This window comes from Cebus imitator, unplaced genomic scaffold (assembly GCF_001604975.1).
Source record: "Cebus imitator isolate Cc_AM_T3 unplaced genomic scaffold, Cebus_imitator-1.0 Scaffold274, whole genome shotgun sequence".
Taxonomy (NCBI): Eukaryota; Metazoa; Chordata; class Mammalia; order Primates; family Cebidae; genus Cebus; species Cebus imitator.
In genome coordinates, this window is record NW_016107589.1 from 2,830,377 (window position 1) to 2,849,778 (window position 19,402).

A 19,402-nucleotide genomic window follows, 5' to 3' on the forward strand; every position below is an offset into this window, starting at 1 on the left:
AATCTCATCTCGAATTGTAATCCCCACATGTCGAGGGACCAGGTGGAGGTAATAATTTGATCATGGAGTGGTTTTCCCCATGCTGTTCTCATGCTAGTGAGTGAGTTCTTACAAGATCTGATGGCTTCATAAGTGTTTGGCAGTTCCTTCTGCATTCATTCTTATAAGGGAACAATCCCACTCTCATGACTTCAAATAAGCCTAATTATGTCCAGAAATCCCCATCTTCAAATACCATCACACTGGGAATTAGGGCTTCAACATATGAATTTTAGAGCAATTAAAACTGGTCCGTTAGCATTCCAACCCAGCAACCCAAGTTTCACATCCTTCTTACCTGCAAAATACACACATATATTCTATCCCAACAGCCCCTGAAATCTTAACTCATTTCGCCATCAACTCTAATGTCATAAGCCTAGTATCACCTAAAAACGAACTACATAAGATATGGATGAGACTTGAGACAAAATTCCTCTCCAGCTGTAAACCTATGAAACCAGGTAAGTTATGTGCTTCAATACTATAATGATGGGACAGGCACAGGATAGACATTCCCATTCCAAAATGGAAAAATATAAAAGGGAGTGATGACAGGTTAAGGAAATTGAAAATCTAGCAAAGCAAATTCCACTAGGCCTTAAGGCAGGAAAATAAACCTTTGCAGTTTGATGATCTACCCTTCTAACCCACTAAATGAGTGAAGTGGTGCCCAGGCCTTGGCTCAATACATGAATAACTTTGAAAGACACAAATTAGCAACAACACTTTTTTTTTAAATTGAGACAGAGTCTCGCTCTGTCACCCACAGTGGAGTGCAATGGCGCAATCTCGGCTTACTGCAACCTCTGCCTCCCTGGTTCAAGCAATTCCTCTACCTCAGCCTCCCAAGTCGCCGGGACTACAGGCACATGACACCATGCCCAGCTAATTTTTGTATTTTTAGTAGAGATGAGGTTTCACCATGTTGGCCAGGCTGGTCTCGAACTCCTGACCTCAGGTGATCCACCCGCCTTGGCCTACCAAAGTGCAGGGATTATAGGTGTGAGCCACCACGCCCGGCCAACAACAAATTTTTAATTGTTTCTCTAACAGAAACTAATTCAGGTTTAAATTTGAGACAAACATTTCTTTTTCAGCAACCTGAAATATTTAACTATAATCAGTATCTGTAAAAGTATTTTAAACAAAAAGTTAAATTAAAAAACTAAGTGAGACTCAGCAAATTAGGAATAGAGGGGAATTTCCTCAACTTGATACAGAAAAACTACAGTTAACATCATACTTAATGGTAGGAAACCGGAAGATTTTCTGTTAAGATCAAAAACAAAGTAAGTATGGTTCCTCTCCCACTTTTCAACATCATACTGGAAGTCCCTGCTAATGCTATAAAGAAATAAAAGGTATACAGATAGCAAAGAAAGAAGTTGTCTTTGTTTGCAAATGACATGATTGTCTATGTAAAAATGAGAAAGAACTGACCAAAAAATCCCTAGAACTAGTAAGCATTATAGCAAGATTGCAAGACACAAGATTAATATGCAAAAGTCGATTGCTCTCCTACACACGAACAACAAACAAATGAAATCTAAAATAAAAATCACAATTTACATTAGCATCCCTAAAATTAAATACTTAGGCATAAATCTAAAAAAAAAAAAATACAAACATGCTCTATGAGCAAGACTACAAAACTCTAATGAAAGAAATCAAAGAATGAAATAAATGGAGAAATACTGTACATTCAAGAATAAGACTCAATATTGTGAAGATGGCAGTGTTTCCCAGCTTAATCTATAGAGAAATAATACCAATCAAAACCCCTGCAAGCTATTTAGTGGATATAAACAAAATGATTCTGTACCTTATATGAAGAGGCAAAAGCCTCAAAATAGCCAACACAATATCAAAGAACAACTAAGTCAGAGGACTGACTAATTATACTTGACTTTAAGACTTACTATAAAGATACAGTAATCAAGATTATGAAAAAATAATAGACAAACAGATCAAAGAAGCAGAATAGAGAGTCTAGAAATAGACCCAAATAAATACAGTCAACTAGACTTGGACAAAGGAGCAAAGGCAATACAATGGAGGAAAAAAAAATAATTCCTTTCAAAAAATGATTCAGGAAACAACTGGACAGCTACGTCAAAAAAGTAAAACTAGACTAGGCTTTACACTCTTAAAATTAACCCAAGATGGATTACAGACCTAAATGTAAAATGCAAAACTATAAAATTCCTAGAACATAATAGAGGAGAAAATCTAGATGACTTTGGGTATGACAATGCCTTTTTTTAGGTACAATCCACGAAAGAAAGAATCGATAAGCTGGCCTTCATTAAAATTAAAAACTTTTGCTCTGAGAAAGACACTGTCTAGAGAATGAGGAGACAAGCCACAGATTACAAAGAAAAAAATCTGCAAACGATCTGATAAAAGACTAAAATTCAAAATATACAAAGTACTCAAAAAAATCTGATTAAAGTATGGGCAAAAGATGTCAACACAGAGTCCGCCACAGACTTACAGACTGGTCATGTAAGCATGTGGAGATGTTCAACATGTTATGTCATTAAGGAACTATAAATTAAAACAAAAATGAGATACTACGACACACCTATTAGAATGGCCAAAATCCAAAATGATTACAACATCAAATGTTGGTAAGGATGTGGAGCCTCAGGAACTCTCATCCGTAATTGGGAATGCAAAAATTATACAGCCACTTTAGAAGGTTTCTTACAAACCTAAACATACTCTTACAATACAATCTAGCAATCATGTTTCTTGTTATTTATTCAAATGAGATTAAAATTATATCCACATAAAAAATCTGCACATGAATGTTTATAGCAGCTTTATTCTTAATTGCTCAAACTTGGAAGCAACCAAAAAGTTCTTCGGTAAGTGAACAGATAAACTGTGGTACAACCAAGACAATGAAGTAATATTCGGTGCTGTGATGGTTAATACTGAGCAACAAATTGAGTGGACTAAAGGGTACAAAGTATTGTTTCCTGGTGTTTCTGTGAGGCTGTTGCAAAGGAGATTAACATTTGAGTCAGTGGACTGGGAGAGGCAGATCCACTCTCAATCTGGGTAGACACCATCTAATCAGCTGCCAGCGTGGCTAAAATAAAGCAGGCTGGCAGAAGATGGAAGAGCAGACTTGCTGAGTCTTCTGACCTTCATCTTTTTCCTGTGCTAGATGCTTCCTGTTCTCAAACATCAGACTCCAAATTCTTCAGCTTCTGGACTCATAGACTTACACCAATGATCTGCCAGGCGCTCTTGGGCCTTTGGCCACAGACTGAAGGCTGCACTGTCAGCTTGCCTACTTTTGAGGTTTTGGGACTCAGGCTGATCCATCCCTGGCTTCCTTGCTCCTCAACTTGCAGATGGCCTATTGTAGAACTTTACCTTGTGATCATGTGAGTCAATTCTCCTTAATAAACCCTGGCATTTATGGTCAACTGAGTTCTGACAAAGATGTTAATTCACCAAAGAAATGATACTCTTTTCAACAAATGGTAAAGCCAATTGGATTTCTATATGCAAAAAACTTAATGTAAACATTTACCCCATATACTGCACACAAACTTAACTCACAAGGAACCACTGACCTAATGTAAGAGCTAAAACTATAGAACTTCTAGAAGAAAACATAAAATAATATTTTCATGACCTTGGGACAGAGAAAAATTTCTGGAATGCAACACTAAAAGCATCATCTAGAAATAAAAAAAACTGACAAAATGGATTTCATCAAAATTTAAAGAAGCTATTATACCTCAAAAGACATCATTAAGAAAATGAAAAGAAATCCACAGACTGAGAGAAAATATTTGCAAATCATATATCTGATAAAAGATTCATATCAAGAATACATAAAAAATTCTTACAACTCAATAAGACAACCCAATGGGCAAAAAATTTAAAATAGACCTATCAAAAAAGATAAATGGCTAATAAGTACATTTAAAAAATGCCTCATTACTCATTAGAGAAATGCAAATTAAAAACCAAAATACGCACTTTACACCCACTAGAATGGCTATAATTAAAAAGCCAGACAATAACAGGTGTTTAGGAGGAAGTAGAGAAAATAGAATCATCATACTTTGCTGGTGAGAGTATAAAATGGTACTGCCACTTCAGAGAAGTTTTGTAGTTTTCTTAAGTGTTAAACTTACCATATGATTCAGCAATTCCATTCCTAGATATCCATCCAAGAGAAATAAAACAATGTACACACAAAGACTTACATGTAATTTTTTTTTTTTTTTTTTTTTTTTTGATATGGAGCCTCGATCTGTTGCCCAGGCTGGAGTGCAGTGGACGATAATCTCAGCTCACTGAAACCTCTGCCTATCCTGTCTCAGCCTTCTGAGTAGCTGGGATTACAGGCATCTGTCACCACACCCCACTAATTTTTTTTTTTTTTCATATTTTTAGTAAAGACGGGGATTCACCATATTGGCCAGGCTGGTTTTGAATTCCTGACCTCAAGTGATCCACCCACTTCAGTCTCCCAAAGTGCTAGAATTATAAGCATGAGCCACTGCACCCAATCAAAATACGGAAACATTCAAATGCTCACTGACTGGTGAATAAATATGATATATTCATATAAAGCACTTGTTCAGCAATAAAAAGGAACAAACTATTGATGCATGCTACAACATGGATGAACCTTGAAAACATGCTAAGTGAAAGAAGACTACATTATTACATGATTCCAGTTACATAAAATGTTCAGAAAAGATAAATCTACAGGTACAGAAAACACATTAAAGGGTATGTGAAGCTGAGGATGGGAGTGAGGACAGACTGCAAATATGCAGAGGTACCTTTTTGAAGAATTATGGAAATGTTCTAAACTTAGACTGTGAAGTAAAACTGTATATTTACCAGAATCATTGAATCATACGCTTAACACAGATAAATTTTATAGCACATAAATTATACCTCAATAATGCTATTTTTTAAAAAGTAGCCAATAAGTTAAAAACAACTACTACTACAAAATAAATGAAATGAGTACTTCTCTTACCTCTGCTGGATATACTGGGCATAATCTGAGGAATCATATTATTGCTTGTATCCATAGGCTGGGAATTATCTTGACCCATCTGATCATCAGGTGGCATATAGGCAGGAGGAGGCGTATCAGCTAAGAGGAAAAAAATAATAGTTAAAATCCTCATTCTGCTCAAAATTATTACTCTAAAAGCTTTAGAAAATTCTTAAGATTACCAGCAAGCTTTATTACTGAACATCACACACATGAAAATGCAGGATACTAAGGGGCAAGGGAAAAAGAGAATAGACAGTACACCTAATAGCAATTGAAAACCTATTACAAGCTCAGTTTATTTAGCCTAGATCCCTTGTAATTCAGGATACAAGGATCAGTCCTAAAATTCACTAACCAAATTCCAGGTCAATAATTTTGCCTTTATTTTTATGTGCTCGGAGAAACTGCAGCTATTACAAATCAATCTGAAGGACAGATTATCCTTATTTGGGTATATACATACTACAGAAATACTTTTAAATTATTAAGATCAGCACATACTGTATACTGTCATTTAAAACTGCAAAGTAAAACTATGTCCCTTCAAAATTTGCCATCAACACTAACAGCAATTGTCTAAGGCTTGTGCAACATCCAAACATGGCGGTTGTGTCCTATTAAATGGTTAGGTAATTCACTCCAGAAACTAAACATTAACCATAAAATCTTTTGAGTTTCAACACATATAGCTGAAAACTTTTGCAAAAGATACAGTTATACTTTTTTGTCTTAGTAACTATAAATAACAACCAAATTTGTCTTTCATCCCAATGTTTGTACAAAATGTATTTTGAGACAGAACTACATTAATCAGCACTGAATCTAAGACAAAGTATGAAAATCTGTTTTTGAGCAAATTCCTAATAGCAAATTAAACAGCTGGTACTTAATTTATCTTCAAAAGAAAAAGCTATACCAATTGATATTTTGTTGCAGTACAGAAACCACAAAGAATATGCTGCAGGTCCTCGAATAATGTTGTTTTGTTCAGTGTTGCTTTGTTCAGCCTCATCTGACACTGATGAGAAAAAAAAAATCCATTCCCAGCCAGGGCCACTGTCTGTGTGAGTCTGAGCACTCTCCCCATGTTTGGGTTTTCTCTGGTTACTCGAGTTTCCTCTCACATCCCAAAGACATGCACATTAGATGACCTGGCATGTCTAAATGGTCCCAGTGTGAGTGCAGGGGTGTGTGTGAGTCCACTCTGTGATGTAGTGACATCCCATTCAGGATTGGTTTCCACCTCGTGCCCTGAGCTACTGGAATGGGCTCTGGCCACCCATGACCGTGAATTATAATAACTAAGTAAATAATTGTCTTACTTTTTATTGATCTTTCTTAAATTATGCAGAGCTCACATTTACTTCAATGTTTAATAGTAGAAGAGTTTTGGGTCTTTATTTATAAATTTAGTGATATTTTTGTGACCAGAAATATACCACAAGAATTTAACTCTTGTTTATATCAACTAGCCTATGATAAAACTGGCTTTGTAATATGTTGTTTCAGTTAAAGTCATAGTTTCCAAGAAGTTATCAATGACATTACATGAAGACTTACTGTACTTACATATGACTCTGCCTGACAGCAGTAAGTGTTCAAATATTTCTTGACAGTGACATAATATGTCCATACATGACATGCCATTAACAAAATTTAGAAACTTTACAAAATCTACTTATCTTTCTCCAGTGAAATCAGTTCATCAGTTATCTAAAGATAACCTGGATTCACTTTAAACTTCTAAAGTCTTAAATAATTTGAAAAGCCACACAGTAAAGTTGAAAGAACACAGGCTTTAGAGTTAAGACAAACCCGGGTCTAAACCTCTACTTCTTGGCCCTAACCTAGGTAAGGTACTTAAAGTTTAAAATTTACTATAGAATCTCTTCCATCTATAAAACAGGAATATCTATCTCATATAGTCATTCTGAAGATTAAATTTAATGCCATAGCTTTCATCACAGTATCAGTAATACAAGAAAATATTTAAGTCAAATAGGGCTACTTCCATTTTCTTAAACACATGGTACTTGGCAAATAAAATCTAAACTCTTCTGGAAATCAAACAATTATCTAAAGAACAGAGTCAGAAACAGCTATACCTTACATGTAACAGTTCACCCAGAGGGCCCAAAGTAATATGAGTCTTCGGGATTTTTTTTTTTTTTTTTTTTTTTGGTATCAATAAAATAAAGTCTTACCTGGGAGCTGAAATGGACTTCCTGGTCCAGAACTTGCTGGGGAGTTGGGATATGTGCTGCTAGCAGGAGAAGGGGGATAAGGGCTGTTCGGAGATAAGGGAAAAGGAGTGTTGTTGGGCTGGTGGAAAGAATCTGGAAACGTGGCATTTTGTGGCATGTGTGGTTCATTGTGGCTCAGGTTCCTAAACTGAACCAGAAGGCTGTGTTGTGGATTGAATTCATTATGACGAGGCACTAGTACTGGAGGTAAGACTGAAAAACAAAAAATCAAAAGTCATTTGTCAGGAATGACTAAACAAATGCCCCATCCACACTAAAGTGTTGGTAGAAAGTTTTCATGTAAGACTGTAAACCTATTTTTTAAAATCTACTTTTAGAAAGAGCTGTTTTATAGAGCCCTGAATCTTTATTTACATAATAACTGAATCCAAAACTCTGTAAGCATTTGGCCTGCATAAGGTGCCCTGCAGGACAGAAAATCCAGAGAAAGATACCACTCCTGTTCTATGAGATAAAAGATATTAAAAAACAATCATAAAACAAAGAATTTAACACAATGGGAGTTAAACAGAAGTGAACACTCCCAGCTAGCAGAGAATCAAACAAAATACTGCAGGAAAAAAACATACGCAAGTGAACCTTAAAAATCCAGGAGGATTTCACATGGGAGTGCTAGGGGTGGGCAGAGATGATGAGAAAGTCAGTTGGCCTATGCACTGAACAAGGAGGTAAGACTAGAGAGTAAAGTTGAAACCTGCTATGTGAATGTGCCCTAAAAACTTCCAGGTTTTCAATTTTGAACACTTTGATCTTTCTTAGGTTGAAAGATCTCATGTTTTACGTTTTTCAGTAAGGTTTTCCATACTAAAAATAGTAATATTCTCTAGGTAAAAGCCTTCCAATCAAAATCAGTCTTCTAAGTATGACCATAATGAAAATATACCCAAAAAAGTCTCAACATTTTTAACAGATACATTTTTAAGACATAAACTTTATTCAAATATTCACTTTCTCTAAAGACCCAAGTGACCAATCACATTCAAATATCTGATTACCTTTCCCTAGAGGAAACTAAACAAACCTGATTGTTCAAACATTTACTAGAATTTATCTCATTAACAATTGTCCTGTATCTGTCAATGTAATTTCACTTAGAAAAATCTCAACTTGATCCTGTTATCATTCAGCGTCAACAAAATGAGTTTGTTTTTAAGTTACCTAGGTCATACGTCACCTCCCTGAAGTAGGAATGTACACAACGATTCAGTGTTTCTGTTAAGTATTTGTACTATTTTTGTCTATTGTTTCACTTCATTCTACTGCATTAGTATACTAAGTATGTGGTTCACATCTGACTACAGTTGTTTTGTTCTACTGTGTGTTAACAACTACTATTCCCCTTACAGAACAATGGGATAGCTGCCATTGGAGAGTAGGGCATTAGGCAGCAAGAAATTCTACATTTAGCAGGCTAGCAATCTGAAAGACTTAGTGAAATTACTCAGGAATTTGGTTTAGTAAGGATTTCTTTGCTTATTTATTATTTTTTTTTTTAGAGGCATGTTAAAATCACTGGCATCATTGGCTTCTCTTTCACTTGTACATTACCTATGCACATGATATTTTAAAAATTATTTTATATTCATCCAAAATAATGTTAGTATGCGGACAGTTAAAAAAAAAAGATATATGCTATTAGAGATTATAACAAAAACTGCAATTTCTAGCCCCCTCCCATACTGTTTCTATAGAAAACCAATTTAAACTCTTAGCCATATATTATAACATTTACTTTGTGTACTGCTAAATAATATGTTTATATGGCTTTAATAGTCAAGATATTATGTGTAGACTTGCTCTTAGGGCAAATGAGGCAGCTTTCTTATATTATTCTAGCCCACTCCTATCCCCCAAAATAAAGTTAAATAGAAAATTTTGCTTAAATCAATATCCAGTATTCATAGATATAATTAATCGCTGAGACAAGTGTACTATGAGTCTCTTTTTTCTTAAACAGTGTTTTTACTAAAGTTAACCATTGCCTGTTTCTTCATTTAATTTTATGTACATACCACTAATATTTCCAGAATTCTAACAGATCTGTTAACACCTATTATTACTTGTTCTTGGATACCACAAATCAAATAATTTATTCACTCCATGTTTTCCCTTGGATCTTCCATCCTTTTGTTGCAATCTACATGGGTTACTGCTTAAGTCTCCTACAAATCTGAAGTCCTTGGACTTTCCTACTATTGGATCACATTTCCTGGACTGCATCCTCTTTTAGTGTCCTAAGAGAAAGTAAAAAGTTAAATTTTCTTGACTTCCTGCATTTATAAAAATCTTATATTTTTGTTTGTCTGCAGGCAGATAACATTTCCCTCTCAATTTTGAGGGCACTGCTTTACTTTCTTCCAGAATCCAGAACTGCATTGAGAAATCCAATATTCTGATTTCCAGTCCTTTGTAAATTTCCTGTCTTTTCTGTCTGAAACTTTTCAGAATCTTTTTTTTTAATCTATGATATACTAAAATTTCATGTGAGGGCTTTTTTTTTTATCCTTTGTTCTGATTACTTGGTCACTGAGCCCTTTCAATTTTCAGTTTTGGGAACTGTTTGATAGTATTTCTTGGAAAATTTTCTCTCTGCTATTTTCCTCAATGCTCTATTTCCAGAATAGATTATTCTATTAGAATTGATATTTAATTTAAAACTGATTCCAGGCCAGTTAATGTTTTAACAAGTACGTTTTAATGCACCAACTCATCTAGTCCTAACAACCCTATTAGGTAGGTAGTATTATTCCCATTTTATAATGAAGAAACTAAATCTCAGAAACTTAAGTATCTTGCCTGAGGTAGTATTTGGTAAAACCAGGAATCAAATCCCGAAAGCCTGGCTCCAGAACCCACTGTCTTAATCACTAGACAATACTGTCTATTAGATCAGGGGTCCCCAACCCCCCAATTCATGGCCTCTTAGGAACCAGGCCACACAGCAGGAGGTAAATGGTAAGTGAGAATGAGCAAAGTTTCATCCATATTTCCAGCCACTCTCCATTGCTCTCATTACCACCTGAGTTCCACCTCCTGTCAGATCAGTGGCAGCATCAGATTCTCACAGGATCACAAATCCTATTGCCAACAGAGCATTTGAGGCATCTAGGTTGTCCACACCTTATGAAAGTCTAATGCCTAATGATCTGTCACTGTCTCCCATCACCCCTAGATGAGGCAATCTAGTTGCAGAAAAACAAGCTCAAGGCCCCCACTAATTCTACATTATGGTGAACTGTATAATTATTTCATTACATATTACAATGTAATAATAAAGTGCACAATACATATGTGCTTGAATCATCCCCAAACCATCCCCCAATCTGTTCCATGAAAAAACTGTCTTCCATGAAACTAGACCCTGGTGCCAAAAAGGTTAAAGACCACTGTATTCAACAATACCTAGGACCACCTAGGTTGGCCCTCTATTTTCCTTATGTTCATCATTTCTTTCATTGTTAGATATGGTGAGAGGTGACATTATCAAGATATATTTTGAAGGTGCAGCAAACAGCACTTGCTCATAACTAAAATACAGGACTCAAGTAAGAAGAAAAGATGGCCTTTGAGGTTTAGGGCATTAGCAATTAAATGAATGCTTTTGCCATTTACTTCAATAGGAAAAACCAGAGAAAAAACTGAAGTTTTGCTTAGACATATTATATCTGGTATGTTTAATAAATATTCAGGTGGACGTGTCAAGTAGGCAACTGGATAGACAAGTCTAAAACTCAAGGGTGAAGCTGACTCAAGTCCAAAGTGTGAGCATCAGCTTATAGACAATCTTAAGACATGTGACAGCATGAAAGCATATAAAGAAAGAATATAAATGGAGAAAAGGTCCATGGACTGACTCCTGTGACAACAAAGAATATGCCAGCAAAGAGGGACACGAACAGCCAGTGAGGTAGGAAAACCAAGGTTGCATTCTGTCTCAGGAGCCAAACACAAAAACTTCTGAGTAGGATGGAAGGAGATCGGTTGTATCAAATGCAGTTGAGAGGACAGTAAGACTGAAAAATGACTCCTTGATGTATAAAAAGGTAGTCACTAGTGATCCTGACAAGTTAAATGGCAGGAAAGAAAGACTTAACTAGAGAGGTGACAAGAAAAAATGAAACATAAAGATGTGGAGATAATAAAAATGGAGAATCCTATAAAAGGACCAATAGAAATAGTGCTGTGATTGTGGTTGGGGGTATGTGAATGACATGGAAAGCAGAATTTTTTTAAGTTTTATTTTAGGATAGGCAGGATCATGGCATGCTTGTATGCTATCAGAAATACTCTGATAGAAAGGGAAAATATAGTGATGGAGAGAAGGATGATAACTGTAGGAACAAAGTTCTTAATTAGACAAAAAGGAATAGGATATAGTACACACTTGCAGCTTAGGCTTTAAATAAAACAGAGACAGGTCACCCACAGGAAAAGGCAGAGGAGATATATGGGTGCTTACAGTGAATAATGAATTAGAGTAAGCTACCTGAGAATTGTATCACCTACATATAAAAAGCTAAACTCAAAATCCAGTATTTCTTCTAAGATTAGAATAATTGATGGAAACACAAAGCTATATAACCTTTTATTACTAAATTTAGTTACATACATATCAGGAAGAGTTGTTTTTTTTTTTTTTTTTTTTTTTTTTTTTTCCAAATTCTTCTCAGGAGTAAGACCTACCTGGACTCTCCACTCTCTTATAGTGGTATGGGTTGATACAAACTTCTTTTTGCTTAGATCCAAATGGAAATTCACAAATATCCAACGGCTTTAGCTCATGATGACTCTGCAAATCAGGCCAGCGCCAAACACGACAATATATAACATGGGGTAAGCCTTTTCTGTGAGAAACTTGCAGGCGTCCATCTAAAGATCTGGGAATAGTGACACATTTACTTGGCTGTCCTGGACTGCTCAAGGCTTTCTCCAGTTCCTCCATGGCACCTTTTTTCTTTTTTAGCTTCTTCACCAAAGCATCAACTGCCTTTTCTGCCCATTTTTCCTCCTCATCACCTTGTTTCCAGCCCAACAATCGCTTTACTGCTGGACTAGTAAAAGAAAACAAGCTGGCCATTGACGTCATTTGATACAAATCTTCAGAGACCTTGCTGTAACTCAAAGTCAGTGGCTACTGAAAAGTACAGATCACAGGTGAAACGTCATACACAGGTCCTAAGCGGAAGTTCCAATTAAAAAGGGAGGAGTGACATTTATCTTCAGAAGTGCCATATGCTTCTTTCATTGGTTCAAGTCCTGAAAGAGAAAGGGGGAAAGGATCCTAGTTTAAATCAATTCAATTTATACACATTTAAATTAATATAATTGAAAGGTATGTTATTATTAAACAAGAACAGAAAAGCATTACAAAGGTAACAAAAAGTGATAAATTTTCTCCAAAAGCTCTGTGACCACTCAATTCCTTCTCCATAATATGAACAAGTAGGACACTGGCCATGTCGAAAGGTAACTAAAAGCAAAACCAGGTTGCTCTACCTCTTATGTATTATCCAAAAATAGCCTCTGGACTCCTTTTGATTAGGCCACTAAACTCTAAAACTTGATTCTGAAGTACTTTTCTTCATTGAAATCCATGTTATATACTATGTCAGTCTTGAACATAAGATTATGTCCTGATCTGAACAGAAGTCTTAAGGAAATCCAGCTCTTCTCTAAGGTCATTATTCTCTTTAAATGTTTCCCAGACTGAGAAGGTTTGGATAAAAGCCATGATACTACTGAAGTCACATTATTGGATGCAAATTGTATTCAAGGTTGTGCAAGACGTACAAAATCCTCATAAATTATAACAAATATAACTACCAGTAAAATGGCAAATACCTATTTTTAAAACTAAGTATGTTGAATAGATTTAAAGAAAATAAATTCATTTTAAAAAGGGTCAGTTTCTAATTTTATAATTCCTATTGGCTTAAATGATATTTTAAGCATATTGGTTAATGAACCTGCTCCAGGCAAACTACTGTTCTGTACCATTAAAGAAGTTTCTGGTGACAACAACAGGAGGAAGTGACTGACAGGCACTCCACTGATAAGGGCCGGTAAAAATCACCAGGCTCAGTGGTACACACCTGTAATCCCAGTTACTTGGGAGAATCACTTGAGCCCAGGAGTTCGATCAAGTCCAGTCTGAGTAACATAGTGAGACCCCATCTCTAAATAAAAAATAAAAAGAGTGTATAAGATCTCCTGCAGATCACTACATAGCCAACCACAGACAATAAGTACCTATTGAAGCAACAAGAACAATGTTTGGAAAAAGGGTGTAACAAAAAATGCTTCCTTTCTTGTGCCTAAAATCGTCAAATGCTATAGCTCTGTCTTTGAAAAATTCTAGCATCAATACTATTCTGGACTGGGGTGCATCTTCCCAGAAAGGAATATACGTGCTCAGTTAAAGCCCAGACAATAACATAAACAAAGACAATGTAAACATAAAGTAAAACTGAGATACACTCAACAAACAATTATTGATTGCTTGTTACATCCCATGTGTTGTGAATAGCCCCGATGGGACTTAAAAAAAAAAAAAATGTTATGCCAAGTAGGGTTTAATCTCAACAGTAAATAAATTGATTCATTCAAAATATACTTACTGAGAGCCTACTAAAGTACCAGATACAGTTTTGGATGCTGATCAACTACTGGCAGCTATCCAGTCTGCTATGCTGGAACCATGGTAGGGAAGAGCACAGGAAAATGAAGATATACTCCTTATGTATGGATATGCCTTGTGCCTTGTACACCCCAGCCCTATGTAGGATGATTGTTGCTAGGCAAACAAAACTAGCCACATTAAACTAGAGAAATATAACAAAGAGAATGAAAGCATAATTGTCACGAACAGAATATAAATTGTTATGTACTAAACGAACTGTAAGAAGGGCTGACCTCAGTTGCATCTACATCAAGGATGTATGATAAAATCCATCTAGGTCAAGAAGTAAAACCTGGTTTGTTTGTCTGAGATGAGATGGGAAATGTCAAAGGCAAAGAGACACAGACCAAAAAAATATATAGGCAGATATCAACAGAGCATTTCCTAGGCCAGATAAGAGACAGGCCTGGCTGACTGATACCTTATTCCTGAACACTAGAATACAATGAGGGCTAGAAAGGGTGGTGTACATATGTGTGAGAGAGTATGTGTCTGAGCAACAGAGAGACAGTTAAGGAAGAGGGAGGCAAAAAGAAAGAGCTTCAAGACCAGAATTCAGAATACAGTATCATACATGACCAAGCCCTTGGCTTCTCCTTACTCATTTCTTAACCATTATCCTAACTAATTGCATGTAACCACACTTAACTTCTTTCCATTTCTCAAGTACTCTAAGGTTATTTCTACCTCAAGACCTTTGCATCTGATGTTTCCTCCCCTGAAATTCTCTTCTCCGATAACTTAACACAGCTTACTCATCAAATTAATTTAGTTGCTCAAAGGTCACCTCCTGAAAGAGAAGAATTCCCTGACCACTTGATTGAAAATAGCATGACAGCCCATTCCCATAACATTCTCTATCCCCAACCCTGTTCATTTTTTTATAGCATTTACCCTAGTCTGATACTACATCATCAATTGTGTTTATTTACTTTATGTTTTCCCTAACGAAATGTTAGTATACAGGTAGTCTCATTTGCCGTCAAAACCACTGGATCTCCTGGACCTGGAATAATGTATATACCTTTCTAAGGGTATCTATATTAACCTTAAAACAAAACAAAAAAAATTGTTATTTATGGATACCTACAATATGAGAAAACAAAAACAAGTCTGGAAATAAACACACCAGACTCAGCCTCCCAAGTTGATGGCATTACAGGCTTGAGCCACTGTGTCCACCAGATTCTGTTCTTTACTAGTATCACTTTTTCAAAGCCTATTAAGTTTTCTGTAAAATAGAGATAATGGTTCCTAAGTCACTAAAATTTTGAATAAATAATGCCTAGCTAACACAAGCTTTACAAATTCAACAATGTTATTCAAAAATGAATCATAATCATTAGTATTCAGAAAGAATAAACAAGAGTTAAGAGACTGGCTAGATCCAGTACTAATCTAACCTTACCCACTACTGTTCCTCTAAACACACCTTCTGATCCAATCCAAATCCCTGCCCCTCTGCCCATCTGTGTCTTCCAAGAAAAATCTTAGTCATTCTTAACGATGAGCTCAAATCTATTCCTTTTTATGAAGACTTCATTTACCATCCCATGCTGAAGGGGCTTTGGTCATTGAATATTTATCATAAAAACTAATTAATAAGACATTAATAATATCTTAACTTCCCAAATACAGTACAAAATCCTTATAAGAAGTAGTCTTTGGCACCTGGACCATTCCATGTGCCATACCATACACTATGATACTTAATGAATGGTTACTGATTTTTCTATTAACTGTATCTTGATATTAGAGATAACTTCAAATTTTCAATCCATGTTGACTAAGATAATGATAAAATGAGAATTCTACCCACAGAATTAAAAACATTCAGAAGGTAGCTTTGTCAGTAGATATGATGGTAAACTCCACTGGGAAAAGGTCACGACTGGAGATACAAGTTTAGCAAGGTAAAGATGATAAGCAGATTTAAGATTTTATACAAAGAGCTGAAACAATAAAAACAAGTTTTCAAAAGAGTGAAAAGAACAGTAAGTAAACGCCTAAATATTAGAAAACGTTCACTTTTAGGAAAGAGTTTCCTGATAATGAGTTACTGATAATGCATTATTAAAAAGATAGAATTAGATACAGTGGTACTGCAGAAGATTTAACATATAGGAGAGTTTAAAACAAATGTAAACAAAGAAAAGGCCAGTGACTTTGGTGAATGGGTATGCCATTAGTTAAACTTCAAGAGATTAGCTTAAAAAAAAAAAAAAAATAGATGTCAGTTTTAAAAACCTAGAACTTCTACTAGTAAAACTAGCACAGGGAGAGGAGCAACTCTCACATTCAACTCTTTAAATATGGAATGACTAAAAAATTTAGCACTTTTAATAAAATTATTTCTAAAAATGTTTTCTATACTTCCCAAACTGGTAAAGTGTTATGTGCAAACTACCCAAGTACTTGTTATCTAAGTCTCAAGTTACAAAAGGAAGAAAAATTCATCATAAAAATTCACTAGTGAATAGGCAGAAGATCTGAATAGATCCTTCACAAAAGAGAATATTAAAATATCCACTGGATGGGAAAATGGGCTCAGCATCATTAGTTATCAGATGAATGCAAAAAGAAAACAAAAACTACCACAGTAAAATCTCACTCTCTACCTACCAGAATGGCTACACTTAGAAAAAAAAAAAAAAGATTAACTGTTCATGATAAAACAGAACAACTGGAACTCTCATATATTGCTAGTAGGAATATAAATTAGTCCAGTCACTCTGGAAAACTGTTTGACAGTATCCACTAATGCTAAACATAGATCCCTATGACCCAGCAATTCCATTCCTAGGTATATATCCAACGAAACGAGTGCTGTGTCCACCAAAAAACAAGTACATGTCCCTAACAAGTTTATTTATCATAGTCCCAAACTGGAACCCAAATATTCATCAGCAGTAGAGCAGGTAAATACTGGTAATAAATTCATAAAATGGAATACTTCAAACTACAAAAAGAACTAATATATGTTAAACATGGAGAATTCTCATATATACTGAGGGAAAGATTACACATTATACCATCTATACAACATTCAAAAACAGGCAAAACTAACCTATGCCATCACAGGCCAGAACAGTACTAAGAAGGGTCATGAGGCAGCCTTCTAGGGAGCTAGAAATTTTCCATATTTTGATCTGGGTGATGATGACATGAGTATACACACACACACACACACACACACACACACACACACACACACACGTGGAAGTTCATTTAACTATACACTTAAAATTTGTGTGCTTTATTATATGATTATCTCAATCAAAAAAATGTTTTTAAACATACTAGTGACTGATCACTTACAAAATATAGTCCCCATTCACAAGTGTGTCCTTCACCATAACGGCTTATGAACAATGAGTGAGACTACAGATTTTGCCAAAATTCTAAGATTTCCAAAGTTTATAAAAATGATGGCAAACAATGTAGGATCTAGAAGTTAGTCTGTTACTGTCTTCTGGATGCTGCCAAAGTTAGTCTGTCTTCTAGATGCAGCCAAAGGACATGAGACTCCTGGGTCAGAGACTCTGTCCCTCAGAGGACAGCAAGCAGCATAAGCATCAACATGTTAGAGGTTCTGTTTGTCCCCAAGACCTATGGGGGTAGTATGATGTATTTTATAGCTTTGCCTGTTTTTGAATGTTGTATAGAAGGAATAACATGTAATCTTTCCCTCAGTATTATATCTATGAGATTCTCCATGTTTTACATGTATTAGTTTGTACTTTTTTGTAGTCCTGATGCACAGATGGGGAATACTGAGCTTGGAGAATCTATCACTTTTATAGTAATCAGTAAGCAAGACATTCTTTGTGTGTGTGTGTGGTGGCGGGGGGGCAGGGGGCGGTAAGAATAGTTTTGACTATCAAAGAATTAACAGAGGTCCTTGAAAAAATGTATATACACTTTTATCAGTATTTTTGCAAAAAAAAAAAAATCTTAAAGCTAATGCCACAAATGTCAAATTGAAGGATGTCATATCATGATACTGAATTATTTTGTGAGAAAAATTGTTTATCCATTCACACCTGATCCATTCTTTGTTCATTATAACAATTGATGCATGTTTACAGTTACTATAAGCTAATGTTTTCCCAAAATTTTAGTCTCACTCTTCAAAATAAAATCAGACCTTTTACTCACCATTTAGTATAAAATGGTGGCCTACATTTTTCAGTGGTTTCATTTTAAATGCAATCCTCTATAGAAGGCATAGAACATGGGCTGCAATGTTACTGACTAAAGAAACAAAAGGGCATAAGTAATCTGAAACTCAAGAAACAAAAGGGCATGAATGAGACTGAAATGACAGCAACAGAAACAGCAAGTCAGAGCCTTGCCTGTACAATGACAATTAGATCAAAAGTGCCACCTGGCCAAAAGCAATTCTCAGAAGCCATTAACTGTTAAGTATGAGGTGAAGAAAAAAAAAATGTATACATCTTAGAAGAAATATGGCAGCTTTTCCTTTTTTTCCTCTCTCAAAGTCCTTTCTGACATTCCCTATTACTTGCCACCAGTATCTGTCATTCTACCCCTCTTTTGTTCTCATTCTTTTAACTTTTTTTGTGTTAACTTTCTGCATTCATCACAGCTTCTCCTATATTCCTCAGTGTTGCTTTTCAACTATCTAATGAAAATGAACTTTTCTTCTGCCTCAAAAAGAACCCACTTAGCATAGCACGCATGGTTTGTATCCTTGGAATGTTCAGGTGATCCAGGGCTTGTTTACTTCTAAGTTCTTTAGTCAGTCAAGGGAAGATGCATTTGACAGTTCATACAGGTGAAATAATGCCCTAGACAATCTGGCTTCTGAGCAGATTCTATTTGTACCTCTGTTATCCTCATCCTCAGCCACCTAACATACCTATCCTAAAGTACATCAGTGGGAATAACACATATTTATGTATCAATATAATAAGATATATTAATATATATCTAAATATACTAAGAGGTAATATATTTAGTTCCTAAGAAAACCAAAAAACTGAATAGGCTTCAAGGAACTTAAATCATCAAGTTATTTCTTTTGCAATAAACCTCCATAGAAAGCTATTGTAAAACAGTTGTTTATAAATGTTAGTCTTATTTCAATAACATAATCAGGAATTGAAGCCTTCTCTTTTTCCCTCTTACTAGGGCCATAATAAACCGAACTTTTAGAATGCTAAGTGTCAAACAGCCTTTTCTTTAAAAGCCAAGTCTTGTTACAGTAACTCAGAATGGGCTAACCAAGAACTTCATAAAACGGCCGGGCACGGTGGCTCAAGCCTGTAATCCTAGCACTTTGGGAGGCCGAGGCGGGTGGATCACGAGGTCAAGAGATCGAGACCATCCTGGTCAACATGGTGAAACTCC

At 35.6% G+C, this 19,402-nt stretch overlaps 1 protein-coding gene across 5 annotated transcripts in view; it reads right to left on the reverse strand.

The window, feature by feature from the left end:
* Positions 1 to 19,402, reverse strand: part of SMAD5 (SMAD family member 5) — a 37,388-nt gene that overhangs the window by 6,367 nt on the left and 11,619 nt on the right. For 4 of the 5 annotated variants that reach the window (XM_017500974.2, XM_017500975.2, XM_017500976.2 and 1 more), the window contains 3 exons: positions 12,034 to 12,606; positions 7,291 to 7,542; positions 5,063 to 5,182 (listed from right to left, as the gene is read on the reverse strand). In XM_017500974.2, coding sequence (XP_017356463.1) covers positions 5,063 to 5,182; positions 7,291 to 7,542; positions 12,034 to 12,436 — 775 coding nt within the window. In that variant the 5' untranslated portion in view covers positions 12,437 to 12,606. Of the gene's footprint in view, positions 1 to 5,062; positions 5,183 to 7,290; positions 7,543 to 12,033; positions 12,607 to 13,442; positions 13,527 to 19,402 lie in introns of those variants that run through there. The other variant, XM_017500978.2, reaches the window with a different exon arrangement.